This window comes from Podarcis vaucheri (genome assembly GCF_965113315.1).
Source record: "Podarcis vaucheri genome assembly, chromosome: 2".
NCBI lineage: Eukaryota > Metazoa > Chordata > Lepidosauria > Squamata > Lacertidae > Podarcis > Podarcis vaucheri.
In genome coordinates this window covers 83,246,355-83,266,825 of record NC_138760.1, presented here as the reverse complement: position 1 = coordinate 83,266,825, position 20,471 = coordinate 83,246,355, and the positions used below count along the sequence as shown (strand labels likewise).

Here is a 20,471-nt window from a genome sequence, read left to right as displayed (position 1 = left end):
AACAGTCATGGCATCTTATATACACTCCTGCCTGTGTCTCCTATGCTGTTCTGTTTCCTGGTTCTTGAGTCCATAAAATGGAGGCAAATCCATGCCAAGGAACCACAGGAAAGTGCATGATATATGTAGCGTACTAGAGCTGCACTTTCTCATACTTTTGACATTGTGGCCCAGTTTGACAGCCTGACCACTGCTTATACTGTTAAGTAACAATGCAGCTCCCCCTGTTGTGGTTAGAAGTATGTTTTCCACCAAGATTCGCAGCTTGTCAGGCAGCTGTTTGGCAGTAACTGATCCCCTTATTAATCCGCAGGTAATTATTGTAATGCCAATTGCTACAGGGTAAACTTTACACAGTAAAGAAAGGTAGCTGCTAATTACTCAGGAGTAATTACCCTTCTATATAACAGTTGTAGACTGCATGCAGTGTTCTATCTAGTCAATCTAGCCTAAGATCACTGTGATCTTTGCTAAACTGCCCAGTAGCCACAGTGGCAGGTGGACATATAATTCTGCTGAGTTCAACTGCAGGATACAATCATGCCATTAGTCAAGTCAGTTACTAGTTACATTTGTTCCAAAACATATCTCAAACATATATTGCTTGGTTCTTTCAAGCCCATGGCTCTATAAGAAGCCAAAAAAAACCCAAAACTCTGTTTCCCTAGTTTATTCCCTGACCAACACAAAAAGGGGCGGCGGGGGGGGGGGGACGGGGACACAGACACATTTCAAAGGAACAGAGTGCTTTGCCATATTGCAGCAGCAGAGAACTTAAAACTTCTTTATGCTTCTTTAGTAAACTGGCCCTTTAACTCTGGTGCTCTACTGCTGAAGTTGAAGCCCACGGCCAGGTTCATGCTGTTTTAGGAAATTAGTTATCTATCCTTCCTACTGTCTTGAGAATTCATTGTTTTCAACCTGCTGATTATTATATTTTTTAATTGTCACAAGCTGCTTGAACAGTGTAAATCAAGATTCCAGTTTCTTAATGTTATGTGGAAAAAACAGAATTTTTATAGAACAATCAAAGCAGTGATAATACACCTATATCTCATATGACTCACCAGTCAGTGGTTCTTATGAAGTTCATGCAATAAGCTAAATGCCTTCCCAACCCAATATGTCGAACTGTTTTGTAGCTTTCAAAAAAAAAAAAAGGGGGGGGAGAAAAAAGCCCAAACCCTGCCCCTCTCACCCATACAGCTAAGAGGGAGCACACTTAGCAGGCGCAGAAAATATTTGCAAACTGCATGCCCCTGTTTCAGGTCACTGCTAATATGGTGTTAAATTAGAAGCTCCTCTTACAAAATCAGACTTAGGGCACTTAAAAAAAAAAAGTTAATCAATACTTCAAACAAATCCATTACCAGATAGCAGCTAAACTGTTCTACTGCAAACTTGTCCTGGTATCGCTTGCATGTTCCTACTGTGTACAGGCTATGCTTGTAACATTTCCTCTTCATGAATGATCATCTGTGCAACCGGCATAGAGGCATTATTGCAAGAAAATGTTAAAAGGGCCAGGGAGAGATTAGGGGATGAAACTAAAGCTGAGCCTTAAAGTGAAAGGAAGCAATGGCTTTGACATACATTTTTACTTTGACGAGAGAAACAGACAATGACATGCTATATTGCAGGCTAATTTATATCTTCTTCTTTTTAAAAAGTCTTCTAAATAGCCTAAAATCAAGAAGAATGTGTTTTCTGGAAGGCCTTCGTGATTATTGCTGACAATGACTCACAACAACAACAACACCACTGTGATGCAATCAAAAAAGGTAACCTTTCCTTTGGTAGAGCAAACCTGTCATACAGTATTTTCACCAATGATGTGCTTTTTCCTTAAAGGAAGGCGGGGTTACAACTAAGTATCAGGGCAATAAAAAAGGGGGGGTCTTATGTCAGGGACATTAGAAGTCAGTTAACAAAAGTATATGTTCAGGCTGAGCTGAGAGGGCTCCCCCCCCCCCGCAAAGCATTTTAAGTCTGCTGAATTTGAACTGCTGGTTGCACAAAGAAGAAAGCAGACAGTCATTAGGAAGTTTAGATATAAACTCAAGAGCGAAAGAACATTTTCTTCAAGCTGGCCAGCAAGCGGAGTTTCAAGCAGCATGAATCCTCTACTCAGTACCTTGTTATTTTCACTGCTACTTCTTCTAACCCTCAGAATTCAGGAGCTTATAGAGGCTTGCAGCTGTGCCCCTGCACATCCACAGCAGCAGATCTGCGATTCGGCTTTAGGTGAGTCATAAACACTATACACTTTTTATGCTGCCTGTAAGAAATCAACTGACGCTAGATTAACTGTGGGCATACTTCTCTGCAAACCCTTTAGGGGCTCATATCCAATAATGGTTGTTTGGGACTCTGGAGAAGTGGTTACACACACAAAAAGATTTCAAGAATAATATTACAAAAGCATCTGGAAGCAGTTGCTCCCATTTATTTTTGCTTTTCAGTTTTCTCTGCAATGATTTGTTGTAATTGGTGGCTGAAATCCTTTATGGATTTTCTTCATGATGATTTTCTGAGCATTAGATTCTGACATTTAATATGTAGAATAATAAGGATGTGATTATATGTGTTCTGTGGAGGGCTTGTAGGCATTCTGTTTGTTACACTGCTTTCTAAATAGATATTAACATTCGCTTATTTTTTAAGATAATCTGCTTTTTATAATTTTAAATCGAGAATGTATCATGCTCAAAACATGCTATTTAAAATTGTGTATGGATGAACATTTCTGCAAAATACTCTATAGAGTTTAAGTATAAAATGCCTAGTTTTATTACTAAGTATTCGCTCTATATATTTAAAAAACTAAAGTTTTACAATTAGAGAACGGGATAGGAAAATGTGACTTTTGTATTCTTTTCATTTTCAGCTTGAGCTGTGGCTAGTTAGCTTCCATCCAGAGTGAACAGTAAATGTAGAACATGAGTTTCTAAAATGTCACAAAATTAGCATCTCTATGGGATAGGCAATACCTTCTGCATACTGATTAATTGCTTTCATGTGCTGACAGAAAATCTTTGTAGCCATGACAAACTCTGTTTAAAACCATCAATTAAATTGTTTCTTAATCTGGCTGTGTTAAGTAATGTTTTCCTTAAATTACGTACACCAGACATGACAACCTAGAATAATGTGAAGTGTAGGAAAAAGTACCAGCTAGTGTTACTTCAGTTAAACAGCTGTTAAATGCGTAAAAGAAAGCAGTACTCAAAATGCATCTGATACAGTTCTGGTGCATGACACTTCTCTGAAATGTGAAATATATTCACACAGATGATCAGTTTGAACTAGGAAAGAAGACTGACGCCCGACAGTGTTTAGCAGTACATTAAGCATCAATATAGAAAGAGTGAGAGAGGGGGCGGATCCCTCTACACAATTCTTCAAATACCTTTTTCTAGGGTTTGAAAACCAAGCATACAAAACGCTAACTTGATCCAAGTGCATGCATTACTTTAAAGTAAACAAATATCTCAGTTGCTACAATAGAGCAAAATGGAATGTTTAGTTTCTTAACAGATTTAATTCTCGAAGTGCTTTATATGGGCAACTAAAAACATAACTGGGTGCATATTTAATCTGGACGACTGAACCTTTACTTACTCAGGTCTTTGGAGTTAATGTGACAGGTGGCTGGGGAAAGCAAAGACCATCCAGTTTTTCTATACAGCATATATAACTGACTAACTAATGTGGACTATAGAGAAAGATCTTATGCTTGCTATTATATACCTACTAATAATAAACTCAGCTGGTGACTACTGGCAGGATTCTAGCCAAAATGGGGCCACTAAGAAACAAGAGGGATGTATCAACATTCTCGAAGAAACCTCAGAAGCTCCAAAAATATTTAGCAAAAAGAATTGAAGGGGGCCAAAGCACACCCACTCAAAACAGACCGGTGATCATTGAGCATGCTCAGTAGTCACATAATGCTGACTGAGGTGGTAGTAGGAAAATGAGGTGGAGGGGATAGAATGCTGAACAGAAGCACTAAGCACTGCAGCATTTAGTTGTAGGTCCTTCTTGTAAACCCATATTTCTGTATTCTGAAGTACACTTCGCAGCCATTGTCATTTATACTTAAGGCCAACGCTCAGGAAGCATATGCATATGGAAGAATGCCACCTATAAATTAGGTGCTTGCTTTTGAAGTATGGTCACAGAATTGTGAATGTTTCCTATACCCAGGGGCAAATTTACTATGAAACAAATGAAGCTTCATGCATGTATATAACATCTCCCTAATATTTACCACCCCCCATAACTTGAAAACTATAAGGCATAGGAAATATTTATCCATACCAGTGACTTGTGGAATAATCCAGTATAGCAATTTTAATCAAAATATGAGATAAAGTAGTTAATTTTTTTTAAATTGTGGTGATCTATCATGGAACAACCCCATTGAAGAAGATAACAGTGGTTACCCAGATCTCGCTGCTGGTTGCAAAGGGGTCCCCACAACAGCTCAAACTTCAGGGCCCCCCAAATGTAGTTCTACCACTGCCTATACCTGCTGCCCCCTTTTCCAAATCAAACATGAGAAGGAAGCATGATAGAGGTTGATATTTGTAGAATTCTCTTAAGACATTATAACTACTGAAGGAGCTCCGGTTGATATACTATGAGGGATGGAAGTGATCGTATGACTGCTCTTGTGTAGCTCTACTTTGCAAGAGTTGTGGGTTGTAAAAATTCAGAAATACCATAGTCTGAACATCCTTTTCACAGAGCATGAAAAATTAGAGAATGATTACGAAAACATGAAAAATGGTAGTATGTCTGTGAATGCAGAATAGCATCTAAATATGATAAATTCTTAGCACCAGGCTTTTCACTTCTTTGAAAGTTCTTTACTATTTTAGTTCTAGTTAAGTTATTAATAATTGTTAACTTCTTTATTGACTACTTTATAAAACTTTTATCTTGCCCTTCCAATGCATTTGCTTTGCTTATGTCAGCCATCTCAGAGGTCAGAAACATATACATATTTGTATACATTACCTATTGTACATACAGACCACTGAAGAATGGTCAAAATGTGTTAGGCTTAGTTAGCGCGCAGTTTGATTTGATCTTTTCAAATGAGTATTCATTGGTTATGTCAATTTAATTTGTTTATATTTATAATATAAAGCTGCTTTATATACTAGTTTATACTACTCTATTATGTGGTATTTTAATGTTCAGTTTGCAGTTTCTTTATCCATTGGGATGTGCAGGGAATCGCACAGCACATAGTAAATCAATATAAAAAGAAGAAAAGAAAAAATTGTTATACTAAATGTATATGAAAATTGTGTTAATGCTTCAGCTGTTCCTATCTTTTTTTGCCATTCCATTTCTGTTCCTTTTTACTAATTTTGCTCCTTTGAAAATTATATGTGAATGAAGGAGGGTATCCCAGGCACTGGTTAAATCAACAGACCGTACATGGGTGACCTTTGGCTAATTCAGAACCCTTACCATTCCCAAGATGAAACAAGAAGCACTTTCATTGTTGCATTTGTCTGTGTGATTAGTGGTTTTGCTGCTTTTGTTGCTTCAAGCTATGCCTAGTTTCGAAACATTCATAGCTACTAAGTAGGCCCAAGTAACTTGGAAGAAATAAACTGGTGTGCTGGAATTGAGAAATATCATGTGGGATGGTGGCAGAAAACAAGTGCATGATTCTTAAACGTACGTTTGTTTCAGTATATGGCAGCAAAAATTCTATACTGGGCACACAGTAGACAATTATGTTATCTACTACACACTGTTTATATATCTTTATATGTGACCTTACAAAATAACTTGAAAACTAGCCTTCAAAGTAATAATTACTTTTCAGAACATGAGCATTATTTTTTACCTCCTACATCTTACCTCACACTTGATTCTACTAGAAAGTAAATTAGACTTTTAAGAGTTATTGAAAGAAATGGAGCCTACCTATTGAAAATTACAGATATTGAGCACTGTATTTGTGGCAAGAACCATCTTTGTTCAAAGTATATTTTAGGAGAGATTCCAGAATTCAGGTAAATGCGTCAAAGACAACAGTAAGCACAAAAAAATAAGGAACCCACTGTGTGAGAACCTACACAAATGGGGGGAAAAACAGGGGTTCAGGTCATCATACGAAGCTACAATTTGCAATTGTACAATTTGTACAATTGTACAATTTGTTGCAAACAAAGTGCAACAAATGTGTTCATCCCAGTGTTCCCACTATTACAAGGCATACGGTGCATACAAGCGGAACTTAAGACTTATCACAACAAATACAATATAACAATTATATATTGTTATATATATAATATATATTCATATCGCCGGCACAAGGGAATTCTTGAAAGCAGCGGAGCAGCTGTAGCAACAGACAGGACTAGAGCCCGGTGATCCCAGTTTCGAAGAGAAACTCCTTCAGTTGGCAATATAAGAGAAAACTGTAGCAGCCCCAGCCAAACAATATAATATAAACTCTTCCTGACCATGAGAAGCAGCCATACAGATAGAAATTGCCCTACCTCCTCCACCCCACTATCAAGGCCTAACTGGATTCTTTTTAATGGACAGTAAGGAGAGGGAAGTTATATGCATCTTCCAAGTATCTATTTATATAAAATACTTAATATTTCTGGAAACAGAATGTATGTCTTAGTTAGTGATGATGGATGCTTTCTACCTGCTGGAGATATTCCTCACAGGCGCTCATAGAATTTCATGTTTTATCTGGCCCTCTTCCATGCTGATGAATTAAATTTTGCATAAAAATAATATAAAGTCTCTCAAAAGCTCAATCCTTTGCACGCTTACTTCACTGTTCAGTGATGCTTACCCACATGTAAGTGTGAATAGAATTGCAACATCGATGCTCTTTATGTACATGATGTTGGCTCTCCTGATGCTCTTATGATCAAGAGGACAAATGGAAGTAATATACCACCCCCCACTCTACTCTTAGCTAACCATAGCTTTGTACTGAAATATTGTGGGGGTTTTGCAAACTACCTAGAGGATTTCTAGACTCAAAAATGAGGTAATGATGATGATAATATTAATAATAATGTGATGGTGATAAAAAGCAGCTGCTGCAGCTAACACCTGTGGAATAATCAATATTTTCAAGACATTTTTGCTCAGCCTGTGAGGAACTGGGAGCTGTTGTTTAGAACAGGAGCAGCTTGACCCCATGACCCCAGACTGGAGAAGCAAGTTCCTTTGCAGCAACAACCTATGCCATAAGCTTGGATAGCTGGCCACACAACTGAATTCAAAGCCCTTAAAGAATAATTATCCAGCTTTCACAAGTGGTAGTATAGTTCTCCCTTCTATAATTCATGGCCACCAAGTAGCTAACAGTTAATACTTTTTCTTTTTCTTTCTCGAAACCTTTATTAGGCATTACAGATACAGACCATCTTAAAACATCCATATACAAAAAAATTAAAATATATACAAAGAAGCAGCCATATAATATGTATACTAGCAGAAATGTATTCATACATAAATTCTACCTCCTGGACTTAAGATCCTGGACATTCCTGCTTTAGGTCATTCAGGGCTAGCCCAAGACATTTTGCCACCAGAGACAGAGAGCAAGTGGCAGAACTCCCTTGCCTGGTCATGCCAATTTGTATAATACCCAATACTGCCAGCAAAGTAGTTGTTGTTGTTGTTGTTGTTGTCGTTTTGCAGCTGAAGCAGAATATCCCACAACAGTCTACCCTACACTCTGGCAATATAAATACAGCAATAATACATTAAAAAACTAACAATATGCTGCCCTTTCAAAAAATATCCTGCCTGAGGTGGTCACCTCACTCTCCCTTATGGTAGGGCTAGCCTTGAGGCTCCTTCCCACAGGACATCTACATCATTGTTAAGTGCAGTGATTTATAAAGCTAGAAGGAGCTAACACATACCTTTTCTGCTGCATAATGCTAACAGGCTTTTGCAAATGTCCTCATTTGCCACACAGCAAATTGTATTCTGTTTGCTCAAAGGAAGTGTGGTTTGGGGGCTATGGAAGCATGTTGGAAACATTTTAAAATTTCTTTTATAGACAAACTCATGAACCTCAATGAATAAGATCACAGCGTCCTTGCCAGCAATTTTGTTATGAGTTCTGAAGCTCTGGAACTCATTTAAAAAAAAAAAACCCTACTGATGTATTAATCAGCAAACTTGGGTGATCCAGTATTTTACCACTGAAAGAATACGAAGTAGCTAATTTGTGTAATTATCACAGTTGATATTTCCAAATTGGCTACCATTCATCACACTAATGATGGCTGACTCCAGCTGAAATAAGAGAACAGCATACAGCTGAACACAAATTGGAAGAGACAACCCATACTGATACACAGGAGAGCGACTTCATCATTACAATTTTGGTTAACCAAATCTTTAGGGGTCTGTATTTTCTTCATGACTGCAAGACAGAAATATCTAGAGCAGGCTTTTTACAATACTACAGGATGCAAAACAACATTCTTTTCTTATACAGTGGTATCTCGAGTTACAAACGCCTCAGGTTACAAACTCCGCTAACCTGGAAGAGTTACCTCGAGTTGAGAACTTTGCCTCAGGATGAGAACAGAAATCGTATGCTGGTGGCTCAGCACAGCAAGAGGCCCCATTAGCGAAAGCACGTCTCAAGTTAAGAACAGTTTCAGGCTAAGAATGGACCTCCGGAACGAATTAAGTTTGTAACTAGAGGTACCACTGTAAAGCTGTCAAAATAAAATTTAAAATACTGTGGGCCATAGGTGGGATTTTCTCATTCAGTTTGGTTTCTTTGAAAATGCATCATCCATCAGTAAAACTGCAGCTTTGCACATATTTCAGTTATATAAAATTATCCTCAGAGAAAGGGGGGAGGGAACCAGGGAGAATTGACATGGTTCACCTCTCCTTTGTTGAGTTTGGCAGACTAGAGGGAGGAGCAAAATAGTTTTCAGACTGTTGGCTCAGGACCCAGGGAACAGGCAGGCAGGAATAGCTACAGAATTCCCTCATTTATCTATCTCTTTTTGGTGATGTCCACATCAAACAGTAGATGATCAACCATCTACCTGAGGCTTGAGACTTAGGTAGGAATGGGCTGTGAATATTTTCTTATCAGTAGCCCAAAATTTCTTTCAAGAGGCCTTAGTATCCAATTCATTGGACACGAAAGTTGTTGGACATGATGGCACCTATGCTATCATCACATCAGAGGTAGATGAAAAATAACAGAAACTGCAGAAAAATTAGTGAGAGAGAAGGAGATCTTAATCTTCTGCCTGTTAAACCCCCCCCCCCATGTTAAATACATCACATGACTACAATTTTCCTTCACTCCTTCGCTGTATGCAAGAGATGTTCGAGGGAGGATTAAGGTGTTAAGACCTTGCATGGGAAGGAAAGACTGAATTATCTCTTCCTAGTAAAGAGCTCCAGCAACTTGTATGGGCACAGAGGATAACATGTCTAGGAAGAAGAGCAACCATATATGAACATCATTCAGAGTAGCAGCACTGCTATGCTATTTGAAGGCTCCTCTACATTGTTTACCTTGGGAACAGTTTCTTTGCACTCCAGCGGGTGCAAAATGCTGCAGCGAGACTTCATACGGGGTCCTTGCTGCGAGATCACATTCACCCGGTGCTATAACAGCTTCACTGGCTCCCGGTGGAGTACAGGATCAGGTTTAAGGTGCTGGTTTTAACCTTTAAAGCTCTATACAGCCCAGGACCCTCGTACCTATGGGACCGCCTCTCCTGGTATGTCCCACAGAGGAACATACGGTCTTCAAACAAAAACATTTTGGAGGTCCCAGGCCACAGAGAGGTTAGGCTGGCCTCAACCAGAGCCAGGGCTTTTTGGGCTGTGGCTCCGATCTGGTGGAACGCTCTGTCACAAGAGACTAGGGTCCTGCGGGACTTGACATCTTTCCCCAGGGCCTGCAAGACAGAGCTGTTCCACCAGGCCTTTGGTCAGGGCACAGCCTGACTCCCTCCTTTGGCAATCCTCACAGAACTCTAGCCCAATGGTTGCCATTAATCCGATTTGAATTAATTTTATAATGAAATGATTTTATTATGTTGTATCATTTTACTGTTGTTAGCCGCTCTGAGCCCGGCTTCGGATGGGGAGGGCGGGATATAAATAAAATATACTTCGGAAATATTATTATTATTAATTTTATTATTATTATTAATAGTAGTAGGGTGGGGCAAGAACATCCATTTTCATCTGGTCACAGGTGGAAGGTAGCACACATAAGCTTGGACTGCACAGCAAGCTGAAATATATGTAGTTTACTGAGAGTGTGGAAATATGAGGGTACTTGGAGAGAAGTTTGCTTACTGCTACCAACTCATACTGAACTAATGCAAGCGCAAACCTGGGTTACAGCTTGTGGTTAGTGAATAGAGAACTTAACCATGAGAACTCCCAATTTGAACTAAATGCTATACCAAACCTTGGCTCATCTTGGGACAGCAGTACAAAGGACTGAGAAGGAGTGATGTAGCTATGAACTCCCCTTAGGAGTCCACATATTCCCATCGTGAAGTGATGTGAACCAGCCTGATACAGCATCAGTACTGCCTTAACAGAATTTGGTTGAAATCTAGATGTAAGCACTTGCTATGTGAAATTATTACCATAGGAGAACTCTAGTCTTAATCACGTTCATCTTCATATTAGCTGGGGAGGGGGGGGGAGAGAAATAGACTGTACTAAATATAACAGCATCTGTGCTTTATAGTGCAAATAATATGTCACACTACAGAAAGAACAGGTGAATAAATTCTAAAATGTCTGTTTTGCTTTCATTTACTCGCAGTGATTCGAGCAAAAATTTCCAGTGAAAAAGTGATTGCATCAAGTGAAGACCCTCTTCATACTCACAAAATGATTCGATATGAAATCAAACAAATAAAGGTACATGAAAAAAATGTTTATTATGATGCTTAAATGCCACTGAATACTACTACTACTCCTGGTCAGTTTTATACTCATTTTCCAATGTGCACATAAGGGTGCAACACATACTACTTATCTGGGCATAAATTCTGTTGAACTTCTGATCAGACATATATAAGATTGTGCTGTAACATGATTTTATAGCTTCTGAAGTAATCATGTCTGATCCATGTTTAGGAGAAATATTTTTTGTATTGGAACTTATATTAGAAAACAACTAATGCAAAATCATAATTGTAAGTACTTGTGTTAGAAACAAGATTCAGGACAGATTCAAACGCTTTGCTTTGCAGATTCTTGGAAACTAATTGGTAGCCAGTGCAGCTATGCCAGAATCGGGGTTATATGTTCAGCCCGTCCTGCTCCAGTCAACAAGCTAGCTGCCAAATTCTGCACCAGCTGCTTTTTGAACAGTCTTCAAAGGCAGCCCAACATATAACACATTACAAGATGTTACCAGAACATCGACAACAGTAGTTATATATATAGATCTATGGTATCAGATTCATTTTATACCACCATTGGTAGGTGCTTGAGAAGCCTAGGATGAGATATTCCCCAACTGTTTGGTTTAGGAATCTTAGGGTTACAATGGCTGATTCAGACTTTATGGGATTATACATTAAGAGTGGACACTGCATGGGTTTAGATGGTTCTTATGCATACGCTTGGCAGACAAAGCTTTCTGAAAATATGTATGATGGAAAGAGAATCTGTCTAATCTACATTTGTCTCTAATTTCAAAGTCAGCAATAAGTGTAAAGGCGTCATTTGATTTTGATAATGAGTAGTTCTGTATAGCCAATATTCTGGTTCACCTGAAAGGTCAGGGTTGCAAGTCTGAGGATGCTCTTAGATCCATTGTTCCTTGATACTCAGGTTGGGTCCACATCCAGAGGAACCTTTCATCAGCTTCAGCAGGTTCTCCAGCTGCATCCTTTCCTTCTCTTTTGCAAGTGGCAGAATGAAAACTTGGGGGGAAATCCCATTGAACACAGAATAGAACATACAGTGGTGCCCCGCAAGACGAATGCCTCGCAAGACGGAAAACTCGCTAGACGAAAGAGTTTTCCGTTTTGGAGGTGCTTCGCAAAACGAATCTCCTATGGGCTTGCTTCGCAAGACGACAATGTCTTGTGAGTTCCTGCTGGTTTTTTTCCCCTCCCCCCTTTTTCTAAGCCGCTAAGCTGCTTATCAGCTGATCCGATCAGCAGATAAGCCGCTAAAAGCCGCTAATAGCGCTAATCCGCTAAGCCATCAATGGGCTTGCTTCGCAAGACGAAAAAACCGCTAGACGAAGAGAATCACAGAACGGATTCTTTTCGTCTTGCGAGGCACCACTGTATTTCATAGTGTAGCTGGCAGTAGAGAAGTCTTTTCCACCTGCTGATGATTGAATCTGATGAATTCCATTTAGGGCAGTTATGAGGCTGGAGGAGCCCTGTGGTTGTGATATTTGCAAGACCAACTCCTCCCATATCTGTGCTGACTTCAACACGTGCTTCGTGACAGTTTGTACTGGCAAACACTTAAGCACCCATCTATCACATTTGCTTGGATGAGTTCAGCAGAGAGCACTGCTACGGATGAACACATTTTATTAGGAAAAAAATCAAGATACATAAACTTTTGAGTGGAAGATCAAAATTTGTGCTTTGACTTAAATGGTACTGTAAAGACATAGTTGTCTTACATGTTAGAATATTTATAGACCTGAGACATTCCTTTATAGTTTCCATCCCTTGTAAATGGTAATAAAATATAAATGTGCAAAGATAAGACTAGATATTTTTTTTTTTAAGTAAACTTCATTTGGGTAGATAAAATTCACTTGTGCTATGTTGCGATGGTTGGCCTAAATTTAGATCTGTTGCTATGTTTTTTAAAGAAACCTTTCTGTTCAGAATTTAAACTTTAGACACATATTTTTCAGCAATATTTTGAATTTATAGCTGTTTACAGTTGTCAACACTTAACACAATATAATAATGGGAACTCATTTACAGTTGCATTTCATTAACAATTACTGATGGAAGTCAATTTAGAAGGCGCATTTCATGATATCCTTTCAAAAGTAATATACATAGGCTTTTCGTGTGCATTGTTTAAGAAAGAATTATGTCATTCAGGGGTAGGCAACATGGTGCCTTCCACATGTCTTTGGACTATAATTTGATCATCCCCAGCCAGTAGGCTCAATTGCTGGAAAAGATGGAATTTGTAGTTCTAGTAACTTGCCTGAATACTTTCCATGTGAGCATTGGACAATAGGAAACTAAAATAATACTATCAAAAACAGAGGCTCAGCATATAGGAAGGCCAAAACTGAATATGTCACTTTTCTGAAATTCATACTAAAAACAGGGTTTCATACAACACTAGAACTCCCTTACACAACTGTCAGGCTAATCAAGCAAATATTTGTGTGAAAATTATTTATGTTAGACATTGTTGTGGTTTATTCATGGTTCTGTTGCTATGCAAAGTAGAATTTCTAAACTGTGTGACTAAACATTTAACTGCAGCCTTGGCTAATGGCTTGATTAGCCTCCAATTTATAACTGAGGAGCAAGCTAGAGGGGAGAAGTTCCTACTCTGCTCTATTCTGTAAGCTCTCCCCTAGCCCTCCCAGAGCAGGAGTGCCAACGTGAATAAAATATTGTGGGGGCCCAGGTAAGCCCTTCTCCGGATAACTGATCACATGATGTGGCACACACACACAATTTGAATGGGAATGCCCATCAACTTTGGGGAAGCATGGTCCCCTCAAATATTTTCTTGTGGGGGGCTAAAGCCCCTGCAGCCCCTAGGAGTTGGCTCCTATGTCCCAGAGGACTACCCTGTGGACAGGAGCTTGCACATACTGGCTAGTCAAGCCATAAAGCTGGACAATCTTATCTAGCTGTACTGCCACCCACCCACTCCATACACATCATTGCCACCCACCATACCAGCAAGGTATCAATTGTAACCTCACAAAAAATCTTATTCAAAAAATCTTTCTTCCTTTTTCCTAATACAGATGTTCAAAGGATTTGAAAAGTTGAAAGATGTTCAGTATGTCTTCACACCTTTCGATTCCTCTCTTTGTGGGGTGAAATTAGAAGCTAACAACAAGAAGCAATATCTCCTTACAGGTACAGTACACAGAAGCCAAGGCAGTACACAAAATATATATTACAGTAGCATGGCCAGTGCTTATTATGCTATTTAACAATATAAATACTGGAGCCCATATAAAGTCAAAATTTGGGCTGTGCTGCTATGGAAAACTGTGCTCGCATAAGTAACATGATACCAAAGGGAGGAATTAAAACATTGCGCTCTTGTGGTTGTTCCAGCAGCAGAAGCATTTTTGCTTGGCAGACAGCATGAACCCCCCTCTTCCCCTCTACCTGCTTTTATGGGAATTCTCCTGACTCTCCAGCGTGGCTCTCGGGAAGCCATAGCAGGATGAGAGGGTAGGAAAGGCCCCCTTGCGCTAGCTTCCAATAGCATGCAGAATTAGTGGAATCTGGGCCAATAGGCCCTTGCACCACCACCCAACTAGCAGATTGGGCTAACTGGGGCAACCTCCTGAGTAGATAGCAGTGGGCCTAGGATGAGAAGTTCTGTTGCACTTGTCTGCACATGCAGTGATTTAGTTGGATACAACTGTACCCCTTGTTTTAATTCAAAAAGTTGTCCTTCTTGCCGTTTCAGATACGGAGACAAATTTGTAAACTACAGTACTAAATAAAATTTAAAAACCCAAAAAAGTCTGAACTGTGCCATTACAGTGGTGCCTCGCAAGACGAAAAGAATCTGTTCTGTTATTCTCTTCGTCTAGCGGTTTTTTTGTCTTGCGAAGCAAGCCCATTGACGGATTAGCGGATTAGCGCTATTAGCGGCTTTTAGTGGCTTATCTGCTGATCGGATCAGCTGATAAGCGGCTTAGCAGCTTAGAAAAAGGGGGGAAAGGGGGGAAAAACAGCAGGAACTCGCAAGACATTTTCGTCTTGCAAAGCAAGAGATTCGTTTTGCGAAGCACCTCCAAAATGGAAAACTCTTTCGTCTAGCGAGTTTTCTGTCTCGCGAGGCATTCTTCTTGCGGGGCACCACTGTACCTCCAATAGTGGCTATCACCAGGCCTGTGCAAGAGGGAGGCAGCCAGGTACACTTGCCCCATGCCTTGGAGGACTAAGCCAGCCAACAGACCAGCTGCTTTTTTTGTCTGAGTTTATAACTTTTTCTAACAAGGCTCCTGCCCCGGGCTTCAGACAAGCTCCACATTGGCCTATGTCTATCTGTTTGCGATATGTGACACCCCCCTAAAAAAACTCCAGTAGTTTCTAACAGGCAAGGTATACAGAAGAACAGTAGTTTGTAAATTAAAATAAAATGTAAGAAACTCTTCCCTCTGCCCGAGTATGCACAGTGGCCTCCAAAAGCCACATTTGGGGTGGGGGGCAGAATTGGCTTGATTCAGTCCCAAACAAATTGTGCTGTATTGCTTTTATTGTAATGTATTTAGTACTTAGTTGTTTGCTGCCCTGGGCATCTAAGAGAGGATAGAAGTTTAACTAAATAACAATAAAAACAGTATCCTGGAGGAGACTCAGGATGGGTCAGTGTTATTCCATTTAATGGTGGGGTTACACAGCAACATTTCCTCGCAGGCTCCATGTATTTATTAATTATGTTAAAAAAAAATTGCTTCAGCAAATCTCAGGGTGATATTCACAAGTACAGTGGTACCTCGGGTTACATACGCTTCAGGTTACATATGCTTCAGGTTACAGACTCCGCTAATCCAGAAATAGTACCTTGGGTTAAGAACTTTGCTTCAGGATGAGAACAGAAATCGTGCTCCGGCGGTGCGGCAGCAGCAGGAGGCCCCATTAGCTAAAGTGGTGCTTCAGGTTAAGAACAGTTTCAGGTTAAGAGCAGACCTCCAGAACAAATTAAGTACTTAACCCGAGGTACCACTGTAACTGAAGTTAAAAAGCAAACCACATCATTGATGTGGATTGTATCTTTAGTGTTGGGAATGCAATTCTGAATCCTGTGTTTTGATGTTTACCCCAATGCAGGACAGATTTTAGATGATGGCAAAGTTCTTATCCATTTGTGCAATTACATTGAACCATGGGATGACCTTACCTTCTCCCAAAAGAAAAGTCTAAATCAGAGATATCAAATGGGCTGCGGTTGTAAAGTAAGTATACCTTACCCACTGGAGTATCATTGCTCTTTCAGACCTATAGCACAAGAAAGGTTGAGCAAGGCAAGCTCTTTCATTTGAGTATTTCTTTGAACTCATAAGCCCAGGCATCCCACAAGGTGCCCGCCAGCAGTTGTTGGGACTACAATTCCCATCAGCCCCAACCAGCTTGGCCAGTGATCCGGAGGGATGGAGGTTGTCATCAAACAACATGTGAAAATCCTATGTTGGCTACCCTGGAATTAGCCTTCTTTGGCCTGCTTTTTCTCATTAAAACTAATATGGGATGCATTCTGACTTGAACACACTTGTGTGTTATACTTTCCCACATCAAGCTGCCTTGGCTTGGGTGATTCCTGTTAACCTGCCATGTCTAGCACAACTTTTCTTTGTATTTCCATCTAATCTCCTGGACAGTTTTCTCACCAGTGCTGGAGAGTGCTGGAGAGAATTAGATGAATAGGCCACGTTTCACATGAAAATATATTCAGTGTATCTGAAGAAGTGTGCATGCACACGAAAGCTCATACCAAGAACTAACTTAGTTGGTCTTTAAGGTGCTACTGGAAGGAATTTTTTTATTATGAAAATATATGTTTATCATAAAAATGGCACATGCACTCAAGGCTGGTTCCCGTATTTCATGTGCATAATGTAGAAATTTGTCCTAAAGATACATGTGTAACATCAATACAAACTTCATGACTCTAAGGGTCAGACTACATGTTTAGCTTAAGGTGAAATGTGCAGCTAAATTTCTTGTTTTTTTACAATCTTAGGAGGCCTCACTGCAACACACTGGGAAGTTTATCCCTTCCCTCCCCAGTTACAACTCACCCCACCCCACCTCCTGTGTGACTAGTAAAGGGTTAGTTGCTGTTATTGTTTTTAAGTACCTGTTGTCACTAATGGGACCTTTTGTGTAGCCACACATCAATTTTGGGAGGGTGTCTGTGGCTAGGAAAGAAGGGAAAGCAAGAGACTTAGGGCTTTTTCACATTTACTTTTCCTTCACTCTTTTTCCAGGCACTGTCCACACTTTAAAGGTCTATGTCTGAGTACCCTTTTGTTCCCCCTCTGGAGCTTTCCCTGAAAAAAATCCACTCTTAACAGCTCAACTGGAGCAAATGGCAATTTGCGGAACATCTGAATTAATGTTTGAGTGCTAAAGAGCGGGTTTTCACAGGGAAAGCTCCAAGTAAAAAACAAACTAACCCACACACACTTGGACAAGGAGCTTTTAAGTGCAGCCTTTGCCTGGAAAGAGCTGAGCAATAAATAAGTGTGGATAAGGTCATAGCAGCATATCATTAACAGCATAATCTGTAGTCTGACCAAAAGAACAACTTGCGGAAATAATGTTTTTATGATGTTTTGAAAAGTTTTTATTTTACTTTTCACTGTGTTTAACCAATTCACATTAATTCTTCTTCTTCTTCCTTCTTTCTTCTTCCTCCTCTTCTTCATACTAATAATATTTAAAAGAAGGTAACATCTCACAGGAAACAAAATGTGAAGTCAAATACATACTAAGTTCGTCAGTATTGTCTTATGATCTATGTTGAAGGAATGCATTCATTTTGTACATATATAATATATATGGTTGGCCAAAAGATCTAAACTGTTCTATGTTGAAGAAACCCTTCCCTTGTCCCAAAGCAACTAGAAGAGGACTGAGGAACATGTGGCCCTCCACACTACAACTTTCACTATCCCTGACCATTGGCCATGCTGGCTGAGACTGAACTCATCCCTGAACTTTCCATAAGGTTTACAGTATTTCACTTCAGTCTAATAATTTGGGTACCAGTTCCTATGCAGATATGGGTAGATGGAATTGTACGCACTGGCAAAGTATTTTTAAAAATGGGATATTAATGTACTTTTCCATGTTTAGATTTCTACTTGCTACATGGTACCCTGCTCCATCTCTACACCAAATGAATGCCTGTGGACAGATTGGCTGATAGAGAGGAAGCTGTATGGTCATCAAGCAAAGCATTACGCCTGTATCAAACGCAGTGATGGAACATGCAGTTGGTATCGTGGTGGCCCTCCTCCAGAAAAAGACTTTGTTGACATCAGTGAACCATGAATCATATAATTTCTTTCAAAGCCCCAGGGGGTTAAGTCCATCCAACGCTGTACGCTCACTGCTGCTTTGAACTTCCAACAACTGTCTCTTGCTTAGAAACAAAAGCAAATTGTGCTGTGCAAATAAAGTACAGAGGTTGTAGAATTGGCATCCAGTCAAGAAGAGAAATGAATCTCCTGGAGGTAGCACTCCTTGATAAAACTTTAGAGAGCAACTATGTGGAAGCACTTCTTTGTTCTTTAATAATAACAATAACAATAACAATAATTCTGTTTTTGAAATCAAAATGAATGTAACCATATAAAACAAGATTCATCCAAATTTGGACTCCTGTTCATAGGATGAATTTACCCTGTTTTATTCCAAAATAGTATTTCTGAAAAAAATGGAGTAGCATGAGACATAAGAGCTTCGACAGTATGTATATTATTACAGTCTGCTGTAAAAAGTCTGATGAAAGATTATTTTTCCCATTTCAGATTATTCAAGTTCAGTGTTTTGTGAGTGCCATTTAAAATGTTCTACTACACTTTTCTGTATGCTACTTACTATGTCTCATCTAGCCTTATCTTTGTCTTGAAGGATTTGTTCATAACTATAACACATATTTGATAATCAAAACAGATCCAGTGTAGCAGTCCAATCAATTGGAGTATACTCTAAAACAGAAATTAAGGCTGATTATTGTATTACAAAAGTATTATGACATTTGCATCCCCTGAATGAACACCATGACATTATCAGGCCAAGAAAACCCAACTTCATACATCTTAGAAAAAGACATTTTCCCCCTTCTAGTGGTTTGAGATGTACGCGGTTCTCAAGTCTTGCTAACTTATGCACAAACAAGCAAAATGAAGGGAGCAAAACATGGACAAAAGAGAAAGATGGATGAATTGATCCTAAGGCATGAAATGCAAGTGATGCTTGAAGTATTATAGGGCATTTCCAGAGGAGGCTCGATAGAGTTTGAGAACCTTTAGCTTAGCCTGAAACACAAAGCTAGGATGATATGCTGTGGCCTCACACATGGGGTGAAAGTATCATGATCATCACTACTTCAATAATTATAGATGTCCAGGTGAAGTGCCTGGAACTTAAGTATTTTGAAATATGATGGGACAAATCAAGGACAGCTCAGGTATAACGGCCTCTACTGAGTATGCAATTTCCTGGTTTCTTCATGCAAAATACTTCTACATTCATAGAATCTTAGAACTGTAAGGAATCCTAAGAGTCATCTAGTCCAGCCCCTTCCAATGCAGTAATCTCAACTAAAGCATCCATGACAGGTGGCCATACAACCTCTGCTAAAAACCTCCAATGAAAGAGTATCCGCAGCCTCCTGAGGGAGTCTGTTTCACCGTAGAACAGCCCTTACCCTCAGAAAGTTCTTCCTGGTGTTTAGCCAGAATCTCTCTTCTTGTAACTTGAAGCGACTGGTTCGGGGCCTAACTTCTGGAGCAGGCGATTAAAGAGGCGCTAACCTTCTAATGATATCCCTTGATGGTGATCTGGCCACTGACCTGCTTGTAGTTCCTAATTATTGATACCTATTTTCTGTCCACCACCGTTTTACAGCAGAATTTGCACAGACTGCAGCTCAGTAAGACAACATCTGCCCTGCATGCAAAAGGTCCCAGGTTCAATCCCCAGCATCCAGAGGCAGCTAAGCAAAGGCTCCTGCATGATACGGTACAGAGATGTTACCAGCCAGAGTACACAACGCTGAGCTAGATGGACCAATGGTCTGATTCGGTATAAAACAACTTCCTATGACCTATGCATTCACCCCAGCTCATAAATTTGTTTCTATAGATGCACCATCAAAGAGGAAGCAGGAACAAAGTTTTGCCTTGACCATGAGCATCTCTGACTATTTCATAACCCAGTGGAGATGCCACTGTTCTCCACCTGTTTTGCAAACTGCATTATGAGGCAGTGGGACAGATCCATATGTTGCGGCCCCAGGCACCTTTTAGGATACAATGGGACTTACTACTCAGTAAACATGCTTAGGACCATACTGTTATGTAGAAACATGTTATGAAGGATATCTACTTCCTAAAACAATGTTTAAACAGCTGAATATGCTATAGTTTTTGCAGAATGTAGAAGTCAACTTTTTTGTTGTACCACAACAACTCCCAGAAATGTGACTCCATAGAAAATGAATACAGTGGTGCCTCGCAAGAC

At 39.7% G+C, this 20,471-nt stretch overlaps 2 protein-coding genes across 2 annotated transcripts in view; one reads left to right on the top strand and one right to left on the bottom strand.

Annotated features, from left to right (window-relative positions):
• SYN2 (synapsin II) overlaps window positions 1–20,471 on the bottom strand; it is a 149,711-nt gene that overhangs the window by 46,017 nt on the left and 83,223 nt on the right. The window lies entirely within an intron of this gene.
• Window positions 1,875–20,442, top strand: TIMP4 (TIMP metallopeptidase inhibitor 4). The gene is made up of 5 exons (XM_082211999.1): window positions 1,875–2,244; window positions 10,838–10,935; window positions 14,000–14,114; window positions 16,050–16,174; window positions 18,078–20,442. Exons 1-5 carry the CDS (start codon window positions 2,115–2,117, stop codon window positions 18,273–18,275), a joined length of 666 nt encoding a protein of 221 aa, XP_082068125.1. The 5' UTR covers window positions 1,875–2,114; the 3' UTR covers window positions 18,276–20,442.